This window comes from Sciurus vulgaris, assembly GCF_902686455.1.
Source record: "Sciurus vulgaris genome assembly, chromosome: 15".
In the NCBI taxonomy this organism is placed as follows: domain Eukaryota; kingdom Metazoa; phylum Chordata; class Mammalia; order Rodentia; family Sciuridae; genus Sciurus; species Sciurus vulgaris.
Genome location: NC_136476.1, coordinates 27,846,314 through 27,873,300, shown reverse-complemented (window position 1 = coordinate 27,873,300; position 26,987 = coordinate 27,846,314). Strand labels below are relative to the sequence as shown.

General features: G+C 37.2%; 1 protein-coding gene across 4 annotated transcripts in view; it reads left to right on the top strand.

The window, feature by feature from the left end:
• LOC306645368 (receptor-type tyrosine-protein phosphatase delta-like) overlaps positions 1 to 26,987 on the top strand; it is a gene marked incomplete at its 3' end in the record, with an annotated part of 320,233 nt that overhangs the window by 110,383 nt on the left and 182,863 nt on the right. For all 4 annotated transcript variants that reach the window (XM_079113102.1, XM_079113103.1, XM_079113105.1 and 1 more), the window contains exon 2: positions 3,326 to 3,492. In XM_079113102.1, coding sequence (XP_078969228.1) covers positions 3,429 to 3,492 — 64 coding nt within the window. In that variant the 5' untranslated portion in view covers positions 3,326 to 3,428. The remainder of the gene's footprint in view (positions 1 to 3,325; positions 3,493 to 26,987) is intronic.

Sequence of the window (26,987 nt, the reverse complement as noted above, 5' to 3'; positions counted from 1 at the left end):
AAAGAAATATAAACGTGTTCATGTTAGTTTGAATTTGAATATTTATTACAGAAAAAGGTTACACTCTTAAAGAAAAAGAGTTGGATAGGTGTCAGCTTATGTGATCACCTGAAACAGACTTGTTAAGGTTTTTAGACCCGTGCACTATTTCTAATTATATTACATGCACTGGGTGGCTCTCTGAACTGTGAGTTTCTCTAACCACACAGGTACATAAATACAAAAGTAAATATTCAGATGACTGGCAGTCAATAGGATTATTTTCATAATATCTTTGTGGTGTGAGAAATAATGAATTTTAAGTTTTAACATTTTATTTTAAACTCATAGACACTTTAGTTTTATTTGAATGGGCAAAGGGCAAAGCATATAAAAATCAGTCGGCCTCTGCTGAAGGCTGTTGGGCAAATGGAGAATAATTTGTGATATAAGCTGAAGCATGGTCTTTTTAGTATCCTGAGCTCCTTTTTGAGCTCTTTTCTTTGCATGCTTAGCAATCCTCACAATAGGCAAATGGAAACTACTTGTAATATCATTCATCCTCATTATTTTTGCTTTAAATATTTCCTTAAAACTGATTTTCCATTTGTGTTCTGAAATGTAAATTCCACCTTCCCGATATGCAGCCAGCATTTCCTTTTTGGCGATGTTTGTGTAATAAGCAAGATAAGGAGTAGAGATCGAGTGGAATGAACATTTAGAATAGGTTTTATCTTCCCACCTCGGATCGCTTTTTTCTGGTCCTATCTTGGCCAAGGGCATAGCCCATTTAAGTATAAATATGTATGTTGGTGACTGCGTTCATTTTTAGAGTGCTAGACCCTATCAGTGTTCCAAGTCCTGAGGTTACATTCACAGATTCATCTGGAAGAACTGGGTCTTACACATTTCAGTGGAGTAGAAGAAAAAGCCAAGCCGCTCGTTCCTTCCCTGAGCGAGCATTTCTTAGGTCTCCATCTCTGATTGCACCGACTCATTACGGAGCAGTTGGCTCTGATACGCTTGCACAGACACAAATTGAGTCCGACAGGACTGATGTCTCCTGTTCTTTGCTGTCATTGGAAATGCTGGCATGAGGAAGGGAGCAGCCGTAGGGGTGGGGAGCAGAGCGGATTCCTCTAGCCCTCTCCTGTGAAGTTTTGAGATTGTTCACGTTTGGTAGCTGTGAACTGCTTGAGTTGTTATTTTTCCAGATGAGATTGATAACAATAGCGGATTCGGAACAGCTGGCTAGCTTTTAGATTCAAGAAGATGTGTTTCAGTGTCCAACTTCCTTCTCTATGCCGTCCACAAATCTGTTAAGAAGACATAAAAATGGAGGCTGTCTAGTAGAATGGTAATTAGAATGATTGCCCCTTTCCTTTGAGTTTTATCCTTCCTGTATTCAAACCACTCATGCATAGTAATGAAAAAGATAATATCTTCGTTTTTTTTAAAAAAAAAAAAATTGTTCTCACGCGCTTCTTGCTAGCTTGGTGTCAGACATGCTATAGTATCTTTGTGTTACAATTCTTTTTAAAGTACAAGTTATTTTAGTGGATTAAGTTATTTCTGGATATCTCTAGTATATCCTGTCAAGAATTTTATATGTGACTCAAACATTCTAATACAAAAATTAAAGGTATGCGGTTTCCTTTTGCAAGTTAATTCTGATAAGTTGTTCTCCAGTTCTTATCATGATGGTAGAGGAGGCAGTAACATATGATATACCCTGTTTGATTTTTTTTTTTTTTATTGAGACTATTTGATATACTCTGCTGGATTTATAGAAGGTTCTATGAGAGCAATTATTTATTACCTGAAAAGTCATACTTCAAATTATTGCTTTTATCGCCTCCTCTTTCATTCCCGTCATGTCACCTGGGACCTTGGCGGTGGCCTAATACCATTCTCTAAATTGTCCCTGATTTGGCTGTCACTTAATCATCTCAAAATCTAGTTCCATATTGTTTCTTTGCTGCAAAAAATTAAACAACTCTTTTTCTGGTTTGCTGAATAAATACCATTGGACTTAGATTGGCATCCTGGGCTTTTTTTGTGACTTATTTTTAAGTTTGAACCAGTTTCTTTTGCCTCCTCTTTTGCTTTCCTAATAGACACCTTGTTCCAACTCAGTGGACCATATCAAAGTATGGTCCCAGGACCAGTAGCATCAGCATCATCCAGAAACTTGTTAGAAATGCAAATTCTGAGACCTGACCACAGACCTACTGAACCACTAACTCAGGGGGTGGTGCCCCGCTTCCCATTTTAACAAGCTACCCAAGTCATCTGATGCATGCTGATGTTTGGGAAGCCCTCCCCAAACAGAGAGACAGTACAGCTTGTCCAAGTTTCCTTTCATATTGCCCTGCCTTTGCATAGCATCCAGGAATGCCCTTCCCTCACCTTATTAAAATCCTGCTTATACTCCAAGGCCCATTTTAAGATACTTCTTTTTCCATAATGCTATTCCCAAATCTTATTTTTTATGGCAGTACTTGATTTTCTTTCCTGTCACTAATCACTTATTAACTCCTACTAGTTATTCTAGTGTGCCTGTCTTAAATTCCCTACTAACCTGAAATCTCAACAAGAATGAAATCTGACCAGTCCTTGGATCTTGAGTTACCTTGTGCTAAGTGCCATTTCCCTTTCCTGATGTCATGCACACAGTGGGCTCTCTAGAAACTGAGTTTGAGACTTATACCTTTTACAGAGAAGGCTGAGAAAACCTTTGCCCAGGAGGCACAAATAAATCCTCTTAAATCAGAGGCTCTGCTAACTATTGTTTTGACTTGTTGAAGTCAAATTAGACTTGAATGTTGATGTGTCTTCACAGAAGAAGCCAAATGTGCAAGTGTAAAAAATTCTAATGCCTGCTATTTAGATGGAGAAGTGGAATTAGCCCTGTCATTTCACCTGGTGCCAAGAAAGCAACTTCCATTATTCTGTCATTAATAGACTTTTATCCTGCACAGAGGAATGTCGCTGAAATCTTCCTTAGAGCTCTGGTGTGCTTTCTTTCATGGATATGCTCACATCACGTTTCATATGAAGTGACACTTCCTCCTGAGAGGGTGTTGCCCAAAAGGTGGCATGAGCAGAGAGTGAAATTCAAGTCAGCTGGCTGCAGGACGGCCTGGAAATGGGATTGCTAGGGACCCCACATTTTATAGACCAAGTTACTGTCTAATGCCAGAACATGACAGTTACAATTTATATTGGGTGCTTCCAATGGATTGTGTTGTTCTTGGGGGTCATGATGGGATGGGGGAAAGAGAATGAGAAATCTAAGTGTCTTTGTGTTTTCTTCCCCTCTTTTTCTCTTCCTTTCCCGTTACAGGCTCTGAAAGTGTTCCAGCTGAAATCTCAGACCGGACAGACTTGCTGCAGCTTCAGAGGCAGTGAATCCAAGCTGCCAGCGCACGCTGCTGCCAAGCTGCAGGATGGTGCACGTAGCCAGGCCGCTGTTGCTGCTCCTTGCCTTCTTCCTCCGCGCTGATGCTGAGAGTAAGCCATTCTCCCCTTCTCTAGGGGGCTGTGACCATAATGAGTGGTTTTGTTTGCAGTTGGCACTAGGCTCAGGGCCTCTGAATACATTTCCTTTGGAAGTAAATCTTGACACACTGTGGGATCCTCCTTGGCTCCCAGCCAGCCTTTGAAAAGGATTATTGATGTGACTTCCTTACCATTTCCTCTCCCCTTTAATGCCCCTTTTCTTGTGCATCTAACTGCTCCTACTCTTTATTTTTATTTTATTTTATTTTTTTATACCTCTTACCAGCCTGGTGGCAAAGATATTATGAGACCAATGATAAAATTCAAACTGAGGCTAGCCAGTTGGTGGTGCCAATAAGTAAACATTGTTCAGACCCATTAGAAATTTCTTTACTTGTATGGATATTTCTATGTTTAGAAAAATGCACAATGTCACATTGAGCCCAATTAAACTTCCAAGCCCCTTGTAGCTGTCACAGCAGCTGTTCTAATGTACTGTTTCCGACAGCTGTCGTCGAGTACAATATTCAAACAAATCAAGCAGAACTGACAACTTGGTGGTTGGATGGAGGGTCTGGAAGTGTGAGAATTCTGTGGAGTATAGACTCCAAAGTTTGGATTTCTGGTCTCAATTTATGAAACTAGGATTGTGGTTAATTAGCTTGCTAATTAATGAGAAGATCATATCTCCTTCACAGTTAGGCAATCATTAGGTCTACCTTGTTTACATGTGTTTTGTTTCCACTCTGTCCTGTGGCTTTTGAGGAGAGAGTTCTGGGATGAGGCATATTGTCTTCACTATCTTGTCTGGTTCCCTGATAGGGGTTTAGCCTATGGGTGGCTTGGCCGTTCCCATTGGGAGTCCCCTGGTACGGTGAAAATGGGTAACATCTGCAGTCATTAACTTTTCCCTCCACTCACTATCCCATTGAGATTAAATTTGATTCATGTTCAGGATTTTCCAAGACAGGGATCCTATGTCATCTCAGCCCCTTCTTATTAATTGCATTTTGACAAGAACTCCCTCAATAGCAGCCAATGGATTCATTTAAGTCAGGACCCTGTTTTCTGAAGAGATCTTTTGAGGGGTGAACGAAATAACGTTATTAATCAGATACATATGGAACACGAATGTTTCAAGTACAGTATTCTGTGGTTAATAATGTATATAGTCTCCTAATTAGCACTTGGGAGTATGGGTTTAAGGTGAAGCCAAGGAATTTCTAGTACAATGCCAGGAAATAATTAACTGGGAAAAGACCCAAATGTGGATGCTCTTGTTATTTTAAGACCATTTATGTCAAAACTTACTCTAAAGTTGAAGGATAAATTTAGTTTATTAGATAGAAATTGGGCATTTAACTTTATTTATTTATTTTGTTTTGGCTAAAGTGTAAGAGTTAGTTGTTTTACCATTTGTTAAGTTTTGGCAAAAGTGTATTAAGACCCTGGGAACCAACTTTAATGTCATATCTCAACTAGAGATTTTCTTGAAGTTATTAGATATAATTATTGTATATCCATGAAGCTATCCTTCCATGAATTATAAATGTTCTACTGAGCAGCTATGTTTTTGCTTAATTCTCTGTTGGAAATTGGCAGATATCAAGAGTTTAGGAGTAAGTACCATTGAAATTGTATTTTCAAAAGCAGCCTGTCTTCTTCCTGGTCTTCCTTTCTCCTTCTCTTTCCTTCATCATACTTCCTGTGTGCTTTTCTTGCAGAAAACCCCATGAGTACACTTGTTGAGCAATTTTTAGTTAAATTAATATACTTACATCATGGAATTCTTGGGTTCTGATTTTGTAGTGTTCTGGGAAGAAATTTTTTGCCTTCTATCTTTTACCACTTTCTCTTAAAAATAAAAGTTGGGGTTGTGTTAAATTTTTCTGAAATCCTCTCTTAATACAGGATAGATCCGAGTACTTGTGAGGCGTCTGTTACTTAATGTTTGATTTGAAGTGGAGTGTTGCGTTCTGTTCTCTCCTTGTCCATGTTAACAAGCATTCTGCTATATTGGTCTGTCAGTGGCAAAGTTCCACATTGCATCTGTGTTATACAGAAAGGTCATCCAATAATATAGTCTTTTAAGACTACACTCCTCAACTGCTCTAGTTCAGTTTAATCCAAGAAGCATTATCTAGACTTTACAGTATTTTGCAGGCTGAGGAGATAGGATACGAACAGGGTATATTTTGCCTTCGGGGGTATATAATCTGGTAGGCCAGGGAAAAGTGAAACTGCTAAAATAACTGTTTGAAATGAAGTTTTGGTAAGTGCCATAAAGGGAAAAATTATAATACAGAAATAACCTATGGTTTATTGTAAAAATAAGTATTTCAAAATATTTCTGATTAATCCAAAATGTTAGGTCAAAATTTTCCATGCTCTATATTTATGTGCTATTAGTGTTCCATCTCAAGAGGTCACTTGAAAAAGAAATCATGCCCTCTCACCTTCCCATTGCAGCTAGAAAGAGTGGACAGGCTTCCACTTTGCCAGATCAATTTTGATTAGTTTTGCCCATGTCTACTTAGCCTTGTTTGTATTTTCTCTTCAGCAGATTCATTTGGCATTGTTGGATAGCAAGTGTATTCTCAAAGTACTTGACAAAGAGGAAATTTGGCCATAATTTTCAGGTGTATTTTTAAGAAATTTTATTTATTTTAATTTTTATTTGTTCTAATTAGTTATACATGATAGCAGAATGCATTTTGATTCATTGTACATGAATGGAGCACAGCTCTTCATTTCTATGGTTGTACCAGATTTAAAAGAAGATGGAACACCCATCAGTAATCTACTGGAGGTATAAGAAAGCACGTGATAGAGTCAGAGATAGGACTGTAATCATGTTTTAAGAATGTTTAAATAACAATTGGTAAAACTGAATCCAGGTTATAACCCATTAAATTGTGTCATTGCCTTTTTTTTCAAACATTGAAACAAGTTAAAAAAAAAAAAAGATTTAAGTAGCACTAAAGAAATTGATTTCTTTTTTTAAATTGTTATTTTTTTCCTTCCCCCCACCCCTCCCACCCCTCTTTTCTTGCTATACAGTTCCTCTTTCCTCCATTCTTTCCCCGCTCCCACCCTCCATTATGTGTCATCATCCACTTATCAGCCAGATCATTCATCCTTTGGTTTTTTGAGATTGGCTTATCTCCCTTAACATGATATTCTCCAGTTTCATCCATTTGCCTGCAAATGCCATAATTTTATTATTCTTTATGGCTGAGTAATTATTCCATTGTATATATATATATATATATATATATATATATATATATATATACACCACAGTTTCTTTATCCATTCATCAATTGAAGGGCAGCTAGGTTGGTTCCACAATCTGGCTATTGTGAATTGAGCAGCTATGAACATTGATGTGGCTGTATCTCTGTACTATGCTGATTTTAAGTCCTTTGGGTATAGGCCAAGGAGTGGGATAGCTGGGTCAAATGGTGGTTCCATTCCAAGTTTTCTGAGGAATCTCCATACTGCTTTCCAGAGTGGCTGCACTAATTTGCAACCCCACCAGCAATGTATGAGTGTTCCTTTTTCCCCATATCCTCTCCAACACCTATTGTTGCTTGTATTCTTGATGATCGCCATTCTAATTGGGGTGAGATGGAATCTTAGGGTAGTTTTGATTTGCATTTCTCTTATTACTAGAGATGTTGAACATTTTTTCATATATCTGTTGATTGCTTGTATATCTTCTTCTGTGAAGTGTCTGTTCATTTCCTTAACCCATTTGTTGATTGGGTTATTTTTATTCTTGGTGTAGAGGTTTTTGAGTTCTTTATAGATTCTGGAAATAAGTGCTCTCTCTAAAGTATGAATGGCAAAGATTTTCTCCCACTCTGGAGGTTCTCTCTTCACATTGCTGGTAGTTTCCTTTGCTGAGAGAAAGCTGTGTAGTTTGAATCTATCCCAGTTATTGATTCTTGCTTTTATTTCTTGTGGTATGGGAGTCCTGTTAAGGAAGGGTGATCCTAAGCTGACATGTTGAAGATTTGGACCTACTTTTTCTTCTGTAAGATGCAGGGTCTCTGGTCTGATTCCAAGGTCCTTGATCCATTTTGAGTTGAGTTTTGTGCAGGGTGAGAGATAGGGATTTAGTTTCATTCTGTTGCATATGGTTTTCCAGTTTTCCCAGCACCATTTGTTGAAGAGGCTATCTTTTCTCCATTGCATATTTTTGGCCCCTTTGTCTAGTATGAGAAAACTGTATTTATTTGGGTTTGTGTCCGTGTCCTCTATTCTGTACCATTGATCTACCTATTTTGGTGCCAATAACATGCCGTTTTTATTACTATAGCTTTGTAGTATAGTTGAAGTTCTGGTATTGCGATACCCCCTGCTTCACTCTTCCTGCTAAGGATTGCTTTAGCTATTCTGGGTTTCTTATTCTTCCAGATGAATTTCATGATTGCTTGCTCTATTTCTGTAAGGTACATCATTGGGATTTTAATTGGAATTGCATTGAATCTGTATAGCACTTTTGGTAGTATGACCATTTTGATAATATTAGTTCTGCCTATCCAAGAGCATGGGAGATCTTTCCGTCTTCTAACGTTTTCTTTAATTTCTTTCTTTAGTGTTCTGTAGTTCTCATTGTAGAGTTCTTTCACCTCTTTTGTTAGATTGATTCCCAAGTATTTTATTTTTTTCGAAGCTATTGTGAATGGGATATTTTTCCTAAATTCTCTTTCTGAGGATTCATCACTTATGTATAAAAATGTATTAGATTTATGAGCATTGATCTTATATCCTGCTACTTATGAGTCCTAAAAGTTTTCTGGTGGAATTTCCAGGTTCCTCTAAATATATAATCATGTCCTCAGCAAATAGGGATAGTTTGAGTTCTTCTTTTCCTATTTGTATCCCTTTAATTTCCTTGGTCTGTGTTAATTGCTCTGGCTAGAGTTTCGAGGACAATGTTGAATAGAAGTGGTGAAAGCGGGCATCCCTGCCTTGTTCTAGTTTTTAGGGGGAATGCTTTCAGTTTTTCACCATTTAGAATGATATTGGCCCTGGGCTTAGCATAGATGGCCTGATTTCTTCACCATCACATAAAAATGGTATTTTTCAGGCTTTCAATACCTGGGTCATGGGTGTGTTTCCTTATATCCAGTCCCATTTGTTTTTCCCTTTGACCCCACTGTGTGTTGTGCTGATCCAGGGGATCAAGGGGTGATATTTCAAAATTTAACAGTGACTTATTGGAGCCATTTGATAACTCTGAAATAATTTTTAAAAAAGTTTTTCCTCCTTTGAATAAAGAAGACTGTTTGTGGGAAATGGAAAGAGGCTACTTTACTTTGCCAGGTTCATTTAATGTATATAACTCACTTTGTTTTGAAATAATAATTAACTCCAAAGAGCCTAGGAGTCAGGATTATGATCTCTTATGTAGAAGGCCTTAGCAAAGTGCTAGGTGTGATGTTCCACTAAGTAGGAGAGGTTTTTTTTTTATTTTTTAAAGCCTTGTCTCCAACCTTGGATGAAAAATTGTGATAATATCCCTTTAGCAGAAAATTATAGTCTTTGCCATTGCCAATTTAAAATGCCCTACACGTCCCCACTATTATTTTAAAAGTCTAGGTGTGTGAGTGTGTGGATATTATTTCTTTTTACTACTATGTCTTCAGTGCTCCAGATGATTTTGTTTGTAACTTTGTGAATGAACGTTTCCAAAATAGAGCTGTAGGGTAAGGGAAGAGTCCAGTGTGACTTCTGTTGACATTCATGATGGGCCAGCAGTTTTCTGCTTTTAGGTGGTGATCTGAGGTCAGCTGCACAGTAACATGCATGCAAACTAAAGGTGAATTACGACTGTATTAGTGTAATCCTGAGGTGAATCTTTTACATTTTGGCCCAATTTGTGTAATAGTTTCTGGTGGTTTTATTTCATACATAACTTTAGTTTGCTATTCATCAGTCTTTTTTTTTTTTTTTTTTAAATATAAGATGCAGACCCAGAACCTGCTGTTAGCATCTTCTTTGTCAGACAGTTTCACTCAAATCACTTACATCTTCCTGTTGTGTCCTAGACTCAAGTTTACACATTGACCATGATAATTGGATCTCCCTCTTTACCAGGTATCTGTTAGAATTGTAAATTTTTTTTTTTTTTTTTTTTTTTTTTTCTGGTACCGGGGATTGAACTCAGGGCACACAACCACTGAGCCACATCCCCAGCCCTATTTTATATTTAGAGACAGGATCTCACTGAGTTGCTCAGCACATCGCCGATGCTGAGGCTGACTTTGAACTTGAGATTCTCCTGCATCTGCCTCCACAGCCTGTGGGATTATAGGCGTGCTCTTCTGTGCCCAGCTTAGAACCATAAATCTTTATGGTTTAAGTCTTCAAATGGTTTAGTGCATCCAATTCTGTTTTTAGTGATTTTTCCATCTCAGATGGTAAATACACCCTCATTTTCCTTCCTTACTGTTGAAGAATGTTATTGTACTCTATTTTTCACAATATTTGTCTTATATGAATGCAGTAAGCCTCTTCCTCTTTGTTACTGTCTCACTATATCCTGTGGAATTTTGTTATTTCTTGGACATAAGATAATAGATCAGCAGTTATTCTGTAGGGGAACCATTTGTATTTTAAATATTTCCTGATGGGTAGTTTGTGAGCTCTGAAACCAGAATCTGATTTTGAATTTTGCCTGTCATTTTGGAAAATTGTGTTCTTTGTCTCAGTTTGCCTATTTTTAGAATGGGTGTGATGAAGATAATGAAATAATGAAGATGGGATAGCATAATACATGCTCTTGAGTTTTGTAGGAAATTACTGAGTTAAAGCAAAACACCTATGTCAGTAGATGGAAGAGGGTAGATGTTTAACTTTAGGTACTGATAATCAAAATTATTCAGGAAGCATTTTTTGAATTAGGAACTGTGCTAAAATTCTGTCATTTGACTTAGAGGTGATCAAAAATTGGTTCTTTGATTATCAAGGCTTTCTTGGGCAAGTGAAAGTTGCCAGCTTGGTTGTCTATAAAGTATCTCCCATACATAGGAGATTCTTTTAAACCCTTGCCCTCAAGAATTAAACTGATGATCAGGAGGAGAAATATGAATCATATCTGGTTTATTCAGTCTTTAAAAATGCTCATCTCTTAGAATCACCACATTGAAATTAATTTGGCTTGAGTCGACTGGATAATGGAAAATGTTCCATCCATCCGCCATTCTGTTGCTTCTTGCAATGCATTTTCTCAAGCTGCGCAGAGGAAGGAATAGAGAAATGTACTTAAGCAAATATAGTTAAATGGCCAGATGGAGATGAACATGGTGAGGAAGAGAGTGAGTGTACATTGATATGGCCAGGAGTTATTAAAAAAAAAAAACTTTTTAAAGGACCGGAAAAGGATATGATTGACAGGCAGAGCAAATTAATGTCTTTTGCAGTTTTCAGTAGTTAGTGAGGTTTCTTCCAAAATGAAAGTAAGAATGAAAAGAATGCCTTTCTTATGTCATTAAAATGCACACCTTCCAGTAGGCAGGGTCAGTTCACACCAGGAACGTTCATATTTCATTAAAAATCTTTTCGTTTTCATTTTAGACTATGAGTATTCTCTCTTCCACCCCCCACACATTTAACCATGCTTTAAAAGTTAAATTTTTAGGGATGATGAAGATGTTCCCAAATGAGATTGGAATAATGATAACTAATTGAGTATAAAACTACAAAATACTATTGAATTGTACACTTTAAATGGGCAAAATTATATTATGTGAATTATATCTCAGTTAAATATAAGAAATGGTAGATTGCTATTTACTGTAATTTTTTAGCTAGAGTTCTTTTGGTATATGCAACCTGAAAGTAATGTTTGTTGCAGTTTCTTTGGGTCAGTGAGAATAAGATGTCCTCATTTAGTAGAGCAAGAGGAAAGCCCGTTTGTTTACCATGTTTATCATTTTTAACCTTTTTTTCTGAATTAACAGAGGTGAAATAGAAGTTTGCTTCTTCCTCTTCTTTCCTCCCCTATTTTAAAGTAGCTAAATTAGCAACCTCCAGCTGTCTGCAGCAAGGAAAATATTCCAGATATTTTACTGATCCTTTAGCTGCATTGTGGAGTTTCTATGACTTTCCGAATTAATTGCTCCCAGCAGAGCTGTAGCTACCTAGTAAGGTTAGGAATATGTCACAAAATCAACACATGTGTACACTTCAAAGCATTTTATTGAGTGTATTGGGACTCACTTAAAAAAAAAAATCCAAAGTATGACATATTTGTTATCTCTGATCTCTGTGACGAGGGCCTTGAGCTTGAGGGATGGAACAATATCTAAAATATTTGTGAACTAGTTCTTATTTTTATAGCCTGCTGGTATTTGATTCTAGTATTCTATTATTTCCTAATTTCTTTGCTTTCTCAGTATTAGTTTGTGTAACTTTTCTCACTTAGCTGCTATTTAACTGATCTATTTCAAATAATCTTGATTTCTGTGGGAACTGCCTATCCTCCTGCTCATGTGAATGTATTTCAGTAAATTCAGAAATTCCAAGTCCGTGACCATCTTGAAACAAAGAGTATCAGAGAAAAGTACCGAGGATTGTGTGGAAAAGCCTCTTTAGAACCACTCTGATCAATAACTTTGTATTTTGTCTTTTTATCACTTTTCATTATTTTTATTTGTTCCTTCACCAAACTATTGAGTATGTGCACACATGTGTGCACTATGTGGAAAAGCTTCATGCATAGTGGTGGACATATAAAATTTTGGAAATGTGGTCCTTTTCCAGTGTGTAATCTGTCTTTATAATCATAGCTCATGTTGTCGGATGCTCTCCTGCAATCTTCTCAGACTTTTTTTTTCTTTTCTTTTATTCTTTTTGGTGCTGGGAATGAAACCCAGGGCCTGAAGCTCGCCAGGCAAACGCTCAACCCCTGAGCCACATTCCCAGCTCTATCTCAATTCTGTCTTCAGGCAGGAAGTAGTATGTGATAATATGGCATGTGAAGCAGTGTTTTTGGTCAGATCTCACCTTCTCTGGATAGTGGCTCTGACTGTGGGCAGGTTACCATTTCCCATGGGTCTTTCATCTGTTCAATGAAGATAAAAGTAATACATTATTGATGTGGTTATCATACAGATTAAATAAAAAATTCCTTGCATAGTATTTTGAATAAGAGGACTAACTATTCACTAAATGTTATTATTTTTTCTCATTAGCTTGCATCATTTCCAAATTTGAAGCATCTATGTCTGGATCTCTATTGGCATTTATTATTCCATTAACTTCATAATTTGGACAGAATGTTCGAAAAGCATAAATATGTTTCATTACATACATTTATGATTCCAAAGGACATTGACTGATTGGATCATTCATGTATTTCATAGCCCCTTTAATAAATGTTTATTGGACACATTTCCTGTGCCAAGCATTAAGTTAGCTAAGAGGGATACACTGCTGAGAAAAAGAGATATGATCCCTGGTTCTAGAAAGCTTATAAACTCCAGTGGGATACAGATATTTAACATTAATTCTAAAATGTATTTTCTAGCTATGACAAATGTTGCAAGGGAAAAATAAAATAGGCAGCTAAGTGCCTCATCTGTTCTAAGGAGTAAAAAAGTTTTCCTGAGGGAGTGATTCATTTGTTTTTGGAAATAAATTTAGACTTAAAGTTACAAAAATTGTATGGGAATCACCCATGTATTACATAATCACAATACATGATCCAAACCAGGAAGTCAACGTCAGCATAATACCAATGTTAACACAGACATAATTTAGATTTTTGCCACTTTTTACGTTCACTTCTGTTATTTTAAGGCATATAGTTCATTGAAGTTGATCACATGCATAGCTCTGAGGGATTATCTGATAATGAATAGAAGTTAATTAACTACCTGATTGAGATAAACTATTGGGACCAAAGGAAGAGTATGTTCATATACCTCAGGAGAAAGATGATCAAGTATATTCTGGGTACTGAAGAAAAAAAAATGAAATTTGGTTGGATCCCAAACCCTGAGATTATAATTCAAATAAGACTAGTTTGATAGGTGGGTAGGTGAAGACTTACTAATGCCAGGCATCAGATGTCTTGTTTATGATCTTGGTTTTTATTCTTAATATTTTTATTGACTTACTTTTAAGCTGTAATAGAAAGAGATTTGCACTTTAAGATGATTCATGAGGTTTCAGGGTGGAGAAATACTTTCATGTGACTGTTCCAGATTGGCCGTGAAACCTTTTAAAAGGCTGGTTGGATGTTATAGAAAAGACGTGGTACAAGGAAGGGCTCAGGGTGCTGATAGAGGTTAGGGAGGATAAATTGTTTTGACACTTAAGAAATAATTTTAATCGACTTTTTTTTTTTTGGTGGTGTTGGAGATTGAACCCAGAGCCTTGTGCATGCGAGGCAAGCACTCTACCAATTGAGCTATGTTATGTCCTCAGCCCCTTTAATTGACTTTTATGTATACGCATTCCCCTAAATATGAAGCACTAACACATTGTTATGATTTGGAGTAAAAGAGAAAACTAAGCTAAGAGGACTGAATCTATACATGATCCAAGTAATCTGTATTCATCTTATAATTAATCTTTTTCTTGGGGCAGGGGGTTCTGAGGATTGAACCTAGGGATACTTTATCACTGAGTTACATCCCCAACTTTTTAAATTTTATTTTAAAATTTTGATACAGGTTCTTGCTAAATTGCCCAGGCTGATCTTGAACTTGCAGTCCACCTCTCTGCTACCCTAGTTGCTAGAATTATAGGTGTGCATCACTGTGCTAGGCTAAATCTTTTGTTTTGAATATCTGTAATTTCCCCCCAATGTCTCTTTATTCCTTAATGTAATCTCATATTTTGATTACTGAGTTCAGTTAGATTTATTCAAGCTTATCTTTATGTCAATGTCTATTAAAATTGTGGAATCCAACTTCAATTTAAAATTGTGAATGAAGTTCAGACCTTACTACAAAAGATATTTCAGTTTAGTTTATTCTCTATAAGATAAATTTTAAATTCTAACTATAACTTGAGGTGGGTTTTACAAAAGTACAACAAAGTCTGTGATAATCATTTATAATAGCTACAGTGATTAGATTGGACTTTAAAATATACTAAGTATTTATGTATCCAGGTTAATATATTAATTTCAAAAGTATAGCGAACCTCTTAAACTACATTCCATTAGGTTTTCTTTTCTATCTTAGTTTTTTGTTCTTGTTAAATAAATGTTGAAGATGCATATGAACAAGTGAAAAAAAACTATGCTTTTCACTAAAATGGTCAAAACTTTCAGCTACAGTGATTTCAGACCCCTCTCATGTTTGTATTTATCTTTTTAATTTTAATCAAAACATTTAACTTAAAAGTGCAAATATTTCATTTAGAAGATGCCTACAAGTCAGATCTGGGTTCCATTAAAACAAAACTCTTAGTTGGAGTGTGGTGGAAGGTGGAGAGGTACAGCAGGACTTGGTTATGGGCAGAGAGACATGATCAGCTAGAAATGGGAGAGGAGCATAAAACAGAGTGACATGACAGGAGAGTAAGGAGGACATCTGGAAGGGGCAGGACTCTGTTTTTGTGTCCAGGAAGGTGTTGCTGAATGAGATCAACATTAGCTGACTGATGGGACAGGGCCAGCTTAGAAAAAGTGAATTGCAGAGGTCTTAGGGCAGGAAGGTCTTAGGGTCCTTGTGCATTCTAAAGCCAGGATCCTGAAGCACAACAAGTGAGGAAAGCCAGGTGGGAGTGAGGGGCCTGATCACATGGTCCTGGGAGAGTTTGGATTGCTGCGCAGGTATGTAGGGAAACAGATGTATTCTTGGAATATTTATTTATGAAACTGGAGATGGGCACTACTATCCTTCACTGGAACAAAAATTATTTCCACAATAGTGCATTCAAAGTTTGGTATAATCTTCTGATCAAGTTATAAACTCATTGTCTAAACAGCTTAGCTGAAATTTCCTTTGTACCAGCCAATATAGACTTGGAACACTAAAGCATTATTTAACAAAAGAACAAATGTCTGCTTTTAGTGTTTTATCTCTGGCCAGTTTTGTTTTCCCTTTAAAGCAGATGATAGTTTTACATTGGAAACATGTAATTAAGTCTATACTTCCCTTCATCAATATCCATTGCTGGAGAGGACTAAGGAGGGTACATTTGCAAAGCAAGTCTGTAATTGGAGGGTGATGACCAACATAGAATTGCAGTAGAGAAAGGAAGTTTAATAGGTCTTTTCTCTATATGCTTCCACTTAGTCAAAATTATAGCAATAGAATTCCTAAGTGATTCCTAGGTTGTATTCCCTATATAGATGAAAGCTTTTTAATAAAAAATTTTTCTGGTAACCTCTTCCATTTGGGGAAAAAAAACACCTTTATTACTTACATGATTCAACATATTTGGATTTAGTTTTAAGCCCAATGGGAATGTAGGGTAATACATAAAATGATTATTAAACCATAACTTAAATGTTTTCTCCAAAATAGTACAGCATATTAGCAACCAGATTTGGCTTAAATTCTGGCTTCTCTGCTTACCTAGAGGAAGTTTCTCAATTCTTCTGACCCTTTGGGGATGCTCATTGCGCCTGAAGGTTCCTTTGAGGTTTAAAAGGGATCCACAGGGCGAGGTGCTGAGAGGGCCTGATTCACAGGTATTTAGTAAGAGTTCATTTCCCTTCATGCTGCATACATATGGTAATACCTGACATATGCACAAATCATCTTTCTAGCATTTTCACCTATTGAGATGATTTTTAGATGAAGGAATTAAGCAGTAGATACCTAGGAGGAGCAGTGAATAAAGCAAAATACAACCATATGGTAGATTTGTATTATAACTTTCGTGCTGTACTCCTGGTGACAACTTTCATGCTATGCTTGCACCTGCAGGGTAACTTAGGGTTTCTGAAGCTTGCCACTGTTGACATTTTGGGTAGATAAATTCTTCATTGTGGGAGGCTGTCCTAATTTGTCATGTGTGACAGCACTTCTAGCTTCTACCCAGCCACACCCTACTCCCCTTGTGACAGTCAGCTTATCTTCAGGAATTGCTAAATATCCTCTGGGAGGCAAAAATCCCCCTTGGTTGAGAGTTGCTAATGTTGTTTGCAGAAATTTTGGAACAGAATGTTGGAACAGAATACTGCCTTTCTAAATTCTATGGGGTTTGGAAGGGAGAAATTTTGTCAGAAACATGAGAAATATTTCCTAAGTTCTTGAAACCAACACTTATTTATTTATAAACTATAGAAGCAGAGGCAGATTGCCTTATCTCTCCTGTCTCACATTTGTCCTTTGGAGTACTGGATAGCAATTATAGGGGTACTGTGGAGATTAAATGAGTTCACCAATATAAAGTGCTTAGGACTGTGTTTCCCATACAGTAAAGCACTAAAGACCTGCTACCATTGTTATTGTATTAACTGTGTTTTATAGTATGTTAATTTATTTTTTAATATATTATTTGATTTTTTTAATTTTAAAAATTTGTTCTAGTTAGTTATACAGGTCAGTAGAATGCATTTATGCATTTTGAAAAGTAATACATAAATGGAGTATAATTTCTCATTTTTCTGTTTCTACATGTTGTACGATCACTTTGGTCATGCAGTACATGAGTTAATGATGTCTCTTTCACTCTACTATCCTTCCTACCCCCATACCCTTTTCCCTCCCTTCACTCACCTCTACCCAATCTAAAGTAACTCTGTTCTTCCCTAGTATCCTCCCACCCCAATGCTAATTGTGAATTAGCATCCTCATATCAGAGAAAACATTTGGCCTTTGGTTTTTTCGGTTTGGCTTATTTCGCTTAGCATATTCTCCAGCTCTATCCATTTACCAGCAAATGCCATAATTTCATTCTTTAAAGCTGAATAATATTCCATCATATATATATATATATATATATACACATATATTATATATACCACATTTTCTTTATCTATTCATCTGTTGAAGGACACCTAGGTTGGTTCCATAGTTTAGCTAATGTGAGTTGAGCTGCTATAAACATTGATGTGGCTGCATCACTGTAGTCTGCTGATTTTAAGTCTTTTGGGTATAAACTGAGGAGTGGGATAGCTGGGTCAAATGGTGTTTCCATTCCAAGTTTTCTGAGGAATCTCCATACTGCATTATTTGATTTTAACAAAAATCAATTTTATCCCACATTAATGATCATGCTGATACTTTTACCTTAAATAATCATTTAAACACTTTATATCTTTAACCTCATTTGTTCCTGAATAGTCTAAGTGTCATTTTCACTTCTCAGACATAAGAAACCAGGGGTTGGAGCAGATAACCTGCTCAGAGCAGAAAGATGGGTAGAAATGGAAAACACCTAGAACTCAGCTCTCTAGTCCTGACCAGGGAAGAGACAGCAGGGCTAAAAAGAGCAGGCCCATGAGCAAAGTGCACCACAACCAGAAGCCCTGACAGAGGCCCGAGTGGCCCCAGAGTCATCAGGACCCTCACCAATTGTCATAATGGGGACTTACGGAGGAAAAGTTACGGCATATGTGCAATTCATATACTGCGTGAGAATTAGAGAAGCCTTGAATAAATACTGTCCAGTTTCACTTTATAATAAAAGAAAAACAACTATTGGAAAATTTTAAGTTTTGTGCAATTAGATTTTATGATAAAATGGATTTCATTTTTCATTAGGCTTCCTCATTGCTGTTTTGTGTGCATTTGATTCTAAGTTGTCAGCAGTGAGATCTGCTTTCAAGATTTTATAATAATTGTGGTGTCACTGTTCTTATCATCGTGTGGTGGATTGGAAATTATGGCCGAAATATTTCATAGTCCCTCTCATCAAGGTGAAATCAGAGTGCCCTCCCCTGAAAAGTGTGGGAACCTTGACTTGGATCAATACTAGATGGTGCAGAAGTGACACCCCACCTGCTCTGGCCTTAGTAATAAATACCTGAAACACCTGGTGATTATTTTCACCAAATGAAGTCCCTACCAGGGGGACACTATCAGGCCTGGAGTTGTTTTATTCTTCCTTCTCTAGGACTGTAAGACCATGATTTTCTGCATGACACACATTTAAATGTGATCCCGTTTTGAGTAAATGCAAACATCATATGCTCATTTAAGGCCCTACTTAGGGCTTAAGCCTTACATCTGTGTGCCTTTTGACCAGAGGTCTGTAATGATTTTTTGAAAATGCCCATGTGATAGGTATTTTTTAGGGTCTCTGCAGCAGCTATTTAACTTTGCCTTTGTAGCAATAAAGCAGCCATATCTAATCCATAAATAATGAGTGTGGCTGTCCCAATGAGATTCTATTTTATAACATGTGCAGTGGACCAGGTGTAGTCTGAGGGTCACATTTGATGGCCTTACTCACTACAGCTTCTTACCAGGCAGAAGGTGGAGGGTATCAACAGAGCACCTTATTTATCCTGGTGAGATTAGTTAAGGGAAAGACAGGAGCTTGATATGCCTCTTTTAGTACTTTGCTTTGTTAGTAATGTTTATCGGGAGCAGATTAATTAGAAGAAAGAAGTTCAAGGAGCACATCTCTTGATAAAAAAAAATGTTTAATAGCGCTTAACCTTTAGAATTTATGTGGGAAACGCTTTGAATGTTACTGTGCTTTGTTTTTTGGGGGTGCTACAGGTATTCGGTTGCTAGTGCCACTATAGTTGCAAACTCCTGAAAAATGAATAATTTATGAACTGTGGGATAGTTTTTGTTGCACCATGTTCATGATATTTGGAGCTACCAAAATCTTAAATAGAGAAAAAATGTGGGGAAGTGTTACATTTTCTGGGAATGTTGTAAGGAAACAGTTTGTAATCATGGGTATCGAAGTCTGATATTGGTTTCATAAAGGCAAGCGAAAGAAGAAACATCAAGGTGAATTTGCTTGCATCATGGATGCTTCTGGTATAAATGTACTCTGTACCATGTCAGTGCTTATAAATCCAAAGCAAAATAAAACCCTAATGAGAAAGCATCATTGATTTCCCCCAGCAAATGCTCAGAAGTAACGCTTATGCTCCACCACGTCAGCAAATTGGAAAGCATTTGTGGGGTGTGTGGTGGGGAGGAGGTGGTTTGCTGTTTCTTACAATTGGAATCCCTGACTCACAGGGGAAAATTTAAAGAACCAACTATTGTCAGTTTGTCCTGGCAGCTGGTATAAGAAGACACAAGTTTCTGCAAATGTAGGAAGGACATAACTATATTCTCATAAGGATTGAAGTTGTTTAGAATTGTGTGAAGAAGGAGGACTAATTAGATTAAACAAAAATCTTGGCTGAGTATGAAGGAAAATGACTAATGGTTAAGTCTATTCAACTATGGAGTAAAATCTCAAGGGAAAGAGTGAGAGCCCCACAGTGTGAATCATTTGCAGTAGGCAGCAGAAACCACCATGGAGAACTACTGTTTCTGAAATAATCAAAACTACATCAGCAAAGGGATATAAAAAGATCATTTAGCAATTGCAAAACACATAATTCTTTTTTCATTTTAATTGTTCTGATTTAGAGTGAGAGATGGAAACAGAAGGGGTAATTATGGCAAATATAATAAAACAATTACTTGTATTCTGGGATCTACTCTCTCTAGAGAGTTTGCAGCTTAACAAATGAATCTGACACCACCATTGGGCAGGGAATAAATTGGCTCACTTCTCTTTGGTCTGTTTACTCAGGCCACTAGACTCCTCTTTGTAGGCTAAAAGAAGCTTTCACAGTTATTCACAGTCACTAACGATTTGTACCTCAAATTGCTTTCTGGTTTTCTAGCTTCCCTGGTATTCCCCTCATGTCCCCTTCTGACCTTTGCAGCTTTGCCTTCCCAGATCTCACCTACTTGTCCAAGGCTATCCGTTCTTGCTGTTTTTTTTTTTTTTTTTTTCACTCCTGCTCAGTGCTCACTATGTCCTAGGCATGTGGAGAATAAGGAAGATGGAGTTAAATCATGACTTAGAATCTTGGTGGAGGCAATGAAGAGAAAATTATATACAGGGAAGTAAGTGCTGTGGTAGGCCTATGCCCTGGGTGTTGCCAGCAGCAGGTCCTTGTTGGAATTTAGAGATAGTGCTCATAGTTGTGGTGGAGACAGATTGTGGAGGACAGTTCTTCAAAGCTAAGGAGTCGGGAGCATGCTTGGTAGATCCATCCGCGTCCAACCTGATGATACAGAGAAATCAGATGTGGATAATCAGATGTGAGATCTTTGCAATTACTAGTTGTATAGATACCTAGTTACCACACTGACCAATTAAACCAAAATAATGTGAAGAGAAGGACCAAGCTTAGGTAATTTAAAAAGTGTGCCCTTCTTTCCATTCTCAAGTGCAGCCCAGCATTACCAACTACTGGGGAAAGCCAGAAAAACATTTATACTGGAGAGGATTGTGGTTCAATGTGCACTAAAGTGTGCCACTGACATTTGTGTAAGAGATGCATTTGAGGACAGAAGACCATTTTAGAGACTGCTGTAAAATCAAATAGGGTAAGGACCACAGAGGTCTGAGCTGGTGTTACAGTTATAGAATAGAAAAGGGTCATGTACAAAACTTGTCCTGGAGGTGAAATCTGCTGAATTTTATGATGGGTGGAAAGTATTGCATGCATCTTAGAAGGAACAACCCGAGAGGGTGAGAAGTAGCTGGGGAAGAACAAACATCCTTTTATATTTCTCTGCCCCTCTCTCCAGTACATCTGATGCCTGTTAATATGGCTTTAATTTCTGTCCTAGAAGTTATTGCAGTTGTCTAAAATTCTCATTTTCCCGTGTTCAGGGCAAATGTGTTCATTCCTCTTAGAAAACATCTCCTTCCCCACTTCCTGTTCCACTAGTGAGCCTTGAATGCAACCAGGTTTAGCAGATCCCATGTTGACCAGACAAGTAAAATTCATTCATAAAGCAGATCAGTTCAACCCTTTGGAATGTTTGTGCTGGATATCATGAGAGAAGCATCTATCCATCCTTTCCTTGCCATAGGGGATGGATGCATACTTCTGATATTCCTAGAGAAGCTTGAAATCTAAATTTTTTACGTACACCGTCTCTAATTTTTAGATACTGTTTAGAATTAAAAACCTCAGTAACAATACTGAGACCAAAGGAAATACATCTTTGGGATGAATCTCCTCTGGAACCACAATTTTTCAGTCTCTAGGTAGGTGGGGCCTTTGTGGAATTGAAATGAATAAAATTTCCCAATTCCAGCAGTTTCCAGCTCTTTCTGTGGTTAACAATAGCAGAAAATGTGACAGAGCAGCAGCAGCAGCAGTAGCAGCAGCAAACATTGGGATGCATCTGTGTGTGGAAAGAGAATGGACTCCATTACCTGGTTTTTCACACTAAGATACAAAGCAGGACAAATTCAGTGTACTTTAACTGCAATTATACAGATACTTCTGGTGAGTGAATTTGGGCTGATGAATAATTCATCCAAATCCTTTTTCCCCTTGTAGATTATAACAATGCCAGGTTTAAAGACCTGAGGTGGCCTGGTGGCCCATGGCTGGGGCAGAGGCTCACTCTTCCTCCTGGTTAGATCTGTCCCCTGGAGTCAAGGCAGTTTGGTTGCTGGAGCTGGTTTTCTCTGGTGAGGGCACTGCTTGGGCTACACTGTGGGATGCCTCTGAACGTTTAAGGCTAAAGAGCAGTTAACAGTTGTTCAGCCAGTAAATTAGCATTTCAAAGTCTTGTGCTCAGGAGGACACTGCCCAAGTGAGCTGCTGGGTGAAAGCACAGAAACTTACTCATACATTAATGTCTGGATAATAAGATATATCTGTGAAAATGACTTTTGAACTGTCTGAAGGCTGAAGATTTGGTGCTAAAACTTTTTATCCCCCCCCCCCCCTGCCCCTGGGGATTAAACCCAGAGATGTTCTACCACCCAGAGCCACACCCCCTGCTCCTTTAATTTTTTTTTTTTTTTTTTTTTTTTTTTTTAATCTTGAGACAGGACCTCACCAAGTTCTGAGGGTTTTGCTAAGTTGCAGAAGAATTTGTGATCCTCCTGTCTCAGCCTCCTGAACCTCTGGCATTAGAGGCATGTGCCACCATGCCCAGCAATACTTTTTGTTTTCATTTTGATGGAATTTTCTCTCGAGTGTACTTTGCACTTCTGAATATGAAACAGGCTACATGAAACATGATTGCTGCATGTACATTGGGTTGATTCTCATTAGGAAGATCAATTTATATTTCTTTCTGTTATGTTGAGATGCCCTGAAGAATTATTTTGGTATCTATTGGGCCTGATTGCTGCCTTATCATGTTTTTAAATTTTTAGTCAGAAGAAATGTGATGTGATAGGAAAAACAATAGCTTTCAAAAAAATAAAAAAAGATCTGAGTTCAAACTCTGTCTTTTGCTATGTACTGTATGGGGAGGTCTTGGGTCAGTTTATTAACCTCTTAACAATATTTTATGCAGCTGATATATATTCTTTATGTACTACTTGCTAGTTTGTTGTTGGGTGCTAGGGAAATGATAATGAATAAGAAGTAGCTAGGCAGGGCCTGTGGGCTTTCATAGTTTCCAACTAATCTTAGATTGCTCACCTGTAAAATAGGGATAAGGGCCTTATCTTACAGTTGTTTTCTTGTAATAGTGTGTTCAAGGTACCTGGCAGGGATTAAGGGCTCCTAATTGGTAGACATAGGTGCAGGATTTGCTTCTGACCCTTCTAAATTGTAACCTTAAAGTTACACAAACCTATTTTTGTCCAGAGATCTTGTTTGCGCTCATATTCTTATTTACAGATGTTTTAAGGTCCTGTAAGTCTAGTCTCTCTTCCTTCCCTTTCCAAATATTTCACAATACATGGTTTGCAAGTAATTTATTTGTTTGAGAGATATTCTTTCCATTTTTGCACTTTAAGGAAAGCTTTACATTCTTACACTGCACTGCTTCCCGGCAAACAAACAAACAAAACCAAAAAAGGGCAAACAGTGATTAGAATAATACCAGCAAAGAGTTTTTAACGCAACATTTCAGCTTTAGATGTTATTCATTATTAAATACAGTCGCATAACCAAGTGTTGGTGGTGCATACCTGTAATCCCAGCGGCTCAGGAGCCTGAGGCAGGAGGATAGCAAGTTCGAGGCCAACCTCTGTAATTTAGCAAGGCCCTGAGCAATTTAGCCAGACCTTGTCTCAAAATAAAAAATAAAAAGTGCTGTGGATGTGGTTCAGTGATCAAGTACCCACTGGATGCTATCCCCAGTACTGAGAAACCAACCAACCAACCAAAACCAGTCATACAATTATAAAGAGCAAAACAAAGTGTGTTATAGAAATGACAAATATAAATCTTTTTTTGATAATGATTCTTTAAATTCAGAGTAAGAAAATACTGTTAACTGTAAGCTGTCTTTAGCATTACTGTATTCAGCCCAAACACTATTTACTCTAATTACTTAGGACAGCTCCTTTCCCAGCATCTGCAGAATACTTTTGTGCTACATTTGTGAGGCACTTAGATTTCATTTGTCACAGTCTGCATTCCATCTTCCCCTGCCCCCACTTCTTGGTTTAAAAAAAAATGTACAATGAATCCATTTGCTTTGTGGTGTACAGTTCAGTAGGATTTGACAGATGCATGAAGTTAGGTACCCGCCATTACAATTACATGTAGCAGTTCCTTCACCCCAGCAACTCTCTCATGCTGCTTCAATCTGTGGTCTTTTGTGTTCAGCTTCTTTCACTTAAGATGCATTTCAGATTCATCCATGTGGTTGCATGAATCAGTAGAGTTGTTGGAATAGTATTGCATTATATATATATATATATCACATTTTGTTTATTCATTTTGGTCATTTCAAATATTTGTCAATTATGAATGAAGTTATAAGAAGCATTTATGAACTGAAAAAAAAATACACTTTATCAGTCTCTGGTGCAGTGGTCCTAGAGATTTTTCAAACTACAAAAACAGATACCAGGGGCCCCCACTTCGAACCAGTTGAATCAGAATGTCTGTGGATAGGCTTAACTAATGGTTTTATAAAAGCTCCCCAGGAGTCCTGTTGTGCATTCAAGTTGTGAGTTATTGCTTGGGGATTTGTGATCTTTGTATTTTTGGTAAATAAACTCTCTAAAATTTTTTTAAAATTATTTTTACTTGGCAAGATTTAGTAATTATACTTAGGTAATAAAGATTATGCTTCAAATTAGTTGTTTCTCTTAAGGATTTAATTTCATTTCAAGGAGAGAGTTACTGTATGCTAATTAAACTGAGACCTTTTTTGTAAAAAAAAAGGTATATTTATTGAGGTTTAAGTAGTCATGATAGAAATACATTTATAATTTGCCAATTATATCTCTCAAGAATATTTTAATAATTATATATTTGATTAAAAGGAGTACTTGCTATATAGTATAATTATATGTTTGAATAAACTATCACTAGAACCAAATGAGCTTCTTTAATTACCAAGACAATTACTTTATATTACTGATGAAATATGTTATTATCTTATATGTATTGGGAGTAAGTTGTTACAATGTTTTATAATGATATTTAACTATTTAATCAATTACATTGAGTTAAAGAGTGAAATGACATTAATGCTATTATGAATTGACATTTTACATATTTGATATTATAATAGAGGAGGATATTTTCACATCAAGCATTAATTACATAAGTGCATATGGAGTTTTAAAAAAAATTCTCTGAACCAACTAGAAAAATTATTTGAAAGCTATATGCTTTGATGATCAAAATGCTTACCAAGATGAATTTTTATTTTGTTCTTAACCCTAAGCCTACTTTTATTCATTTGATGGAGATCCGTAATTGCTAGTGAACATGAACTATTTACATATTTGCCTCAGGAAATTTGGGAGAGCCTTGACTTTCAGAGCTTTGCTTTCCTCCACAGGGATATAACTCATTACTTGGAGCACTCATTGCCCAGGAGTGCCAGGATAAAAACCTTTTAGGTCTTAGTAACAGAAAAACCCAACAGTTGTATTTCAAGAAAATAATAAATTAACTGTTGTCACCATGTTGTACAATAGATTCTTCCTGTCTAACTGAAATTAATGTACTTAGACCAACTTCTCCCCAACCCTGCCTCCCTCTATTCACCTCAATTCTTGGTAATCACCATCCTATTATCTACGTCTATGAGATTAAATTTTAGATTTTACGTATGAATGAGATCATGTGATATTTGTCTTTTCTGTACCTGGTTCACTTCACTTAACAGAATGTTAAGTCTATCTATGTTATTGTAAAAACAGAATTTCATTCTTTTTTGTGACTGAGTAATATTCCGTTGTGCATATCACTGCATGTTCTTCCTCCATTCATCCATTGATGGACACTGATTCCATATCATGACTATTATGAAAAATGCCAAAATAAATATAGGAGTATGGCCAACTCCTCGACATACTGATTTTCTTTCCTATGGCTATATAACCAGTAGCAGGATTGCTGGATCATTGTTTTAGTTTTTTGAGGAACCTCCAGTCTGGCTGTCCTAATATACATTTCCACCAGTAGTGTGCACAGGTTCCCTTTAATCCACATTTTTATTAACACTTAGTAGTTATTCTAACAGGTGAGAGGTGACTTCAGGTATTTTAGGTGCATTTGCATATTGTTGGGCACACAGTAGGCTGTCAGTAACTGATTGACTGATTAAAGAAGAGATAGATGTAAATTGCATACAAGGAATCTACCTTCTTGGATTGAGATCCCCTTTTCATTTCAAAGGTGCCTCAGAGGCTTTTGGAAACTTGAATCAGTTCCCTTGCCTGATGCAGAGTTGGCTTAGTCTTTAAGCTGTAAAAGCTTAGCACCTTTCATCCATGAGTAAGTTTGAACTTCTCCTGCAAGCATAATTCGGCATTATTGGCTTTATACAAGGAAACCTGCATCATGACTCAGTTTTGTACTGAGTGCTATAGTTTGGATCTGAAGTGCTCCCCAAAGGCTTAGTTCCTGGCCTGGGGTGCTATTAGGAGGTGGTGGAACCTTTAGAGGTGGGGCCTAGTGAAGGAAGTGAGGTCATGGGGGTGTGCCCTTGAAGGCATTATTAGGACCCTGGCGGGGTCTGGTCTCTCTTTGCTTTCTGGCTGTCATGAGGTGAGCATCTTTCCTCCATCATGCATCCTCCTCCAAGATGTTCTGCCTCACTGTAGGCCCCCAACCAACAGAATCAACTGACCATGGATCGAAACATCCAAAACCTTGAGCCACAGTCAGCTGTTCCTCCCTTTAAGTTGATTTTCCTCAGGTATTGTATTACAGCGATGGAAATCTGATTGACAGCTGACACATAACCAGTGTAGGTAAACCGAGTGATGTGGTAGATGTGAAATGTGGATTTGAAAACTGTGGTGTGTTAGATGACTCTTATGCATGGGGCAAATGTTACTGAAAATTACTTATTATGGACAATAAGTGTACTTTAATAGGGGCTATGATTAAGCAATCTTGTCTCTGGTGAGGAACGCCTCATATAATTAGGGAGTGAGATCATAAACCC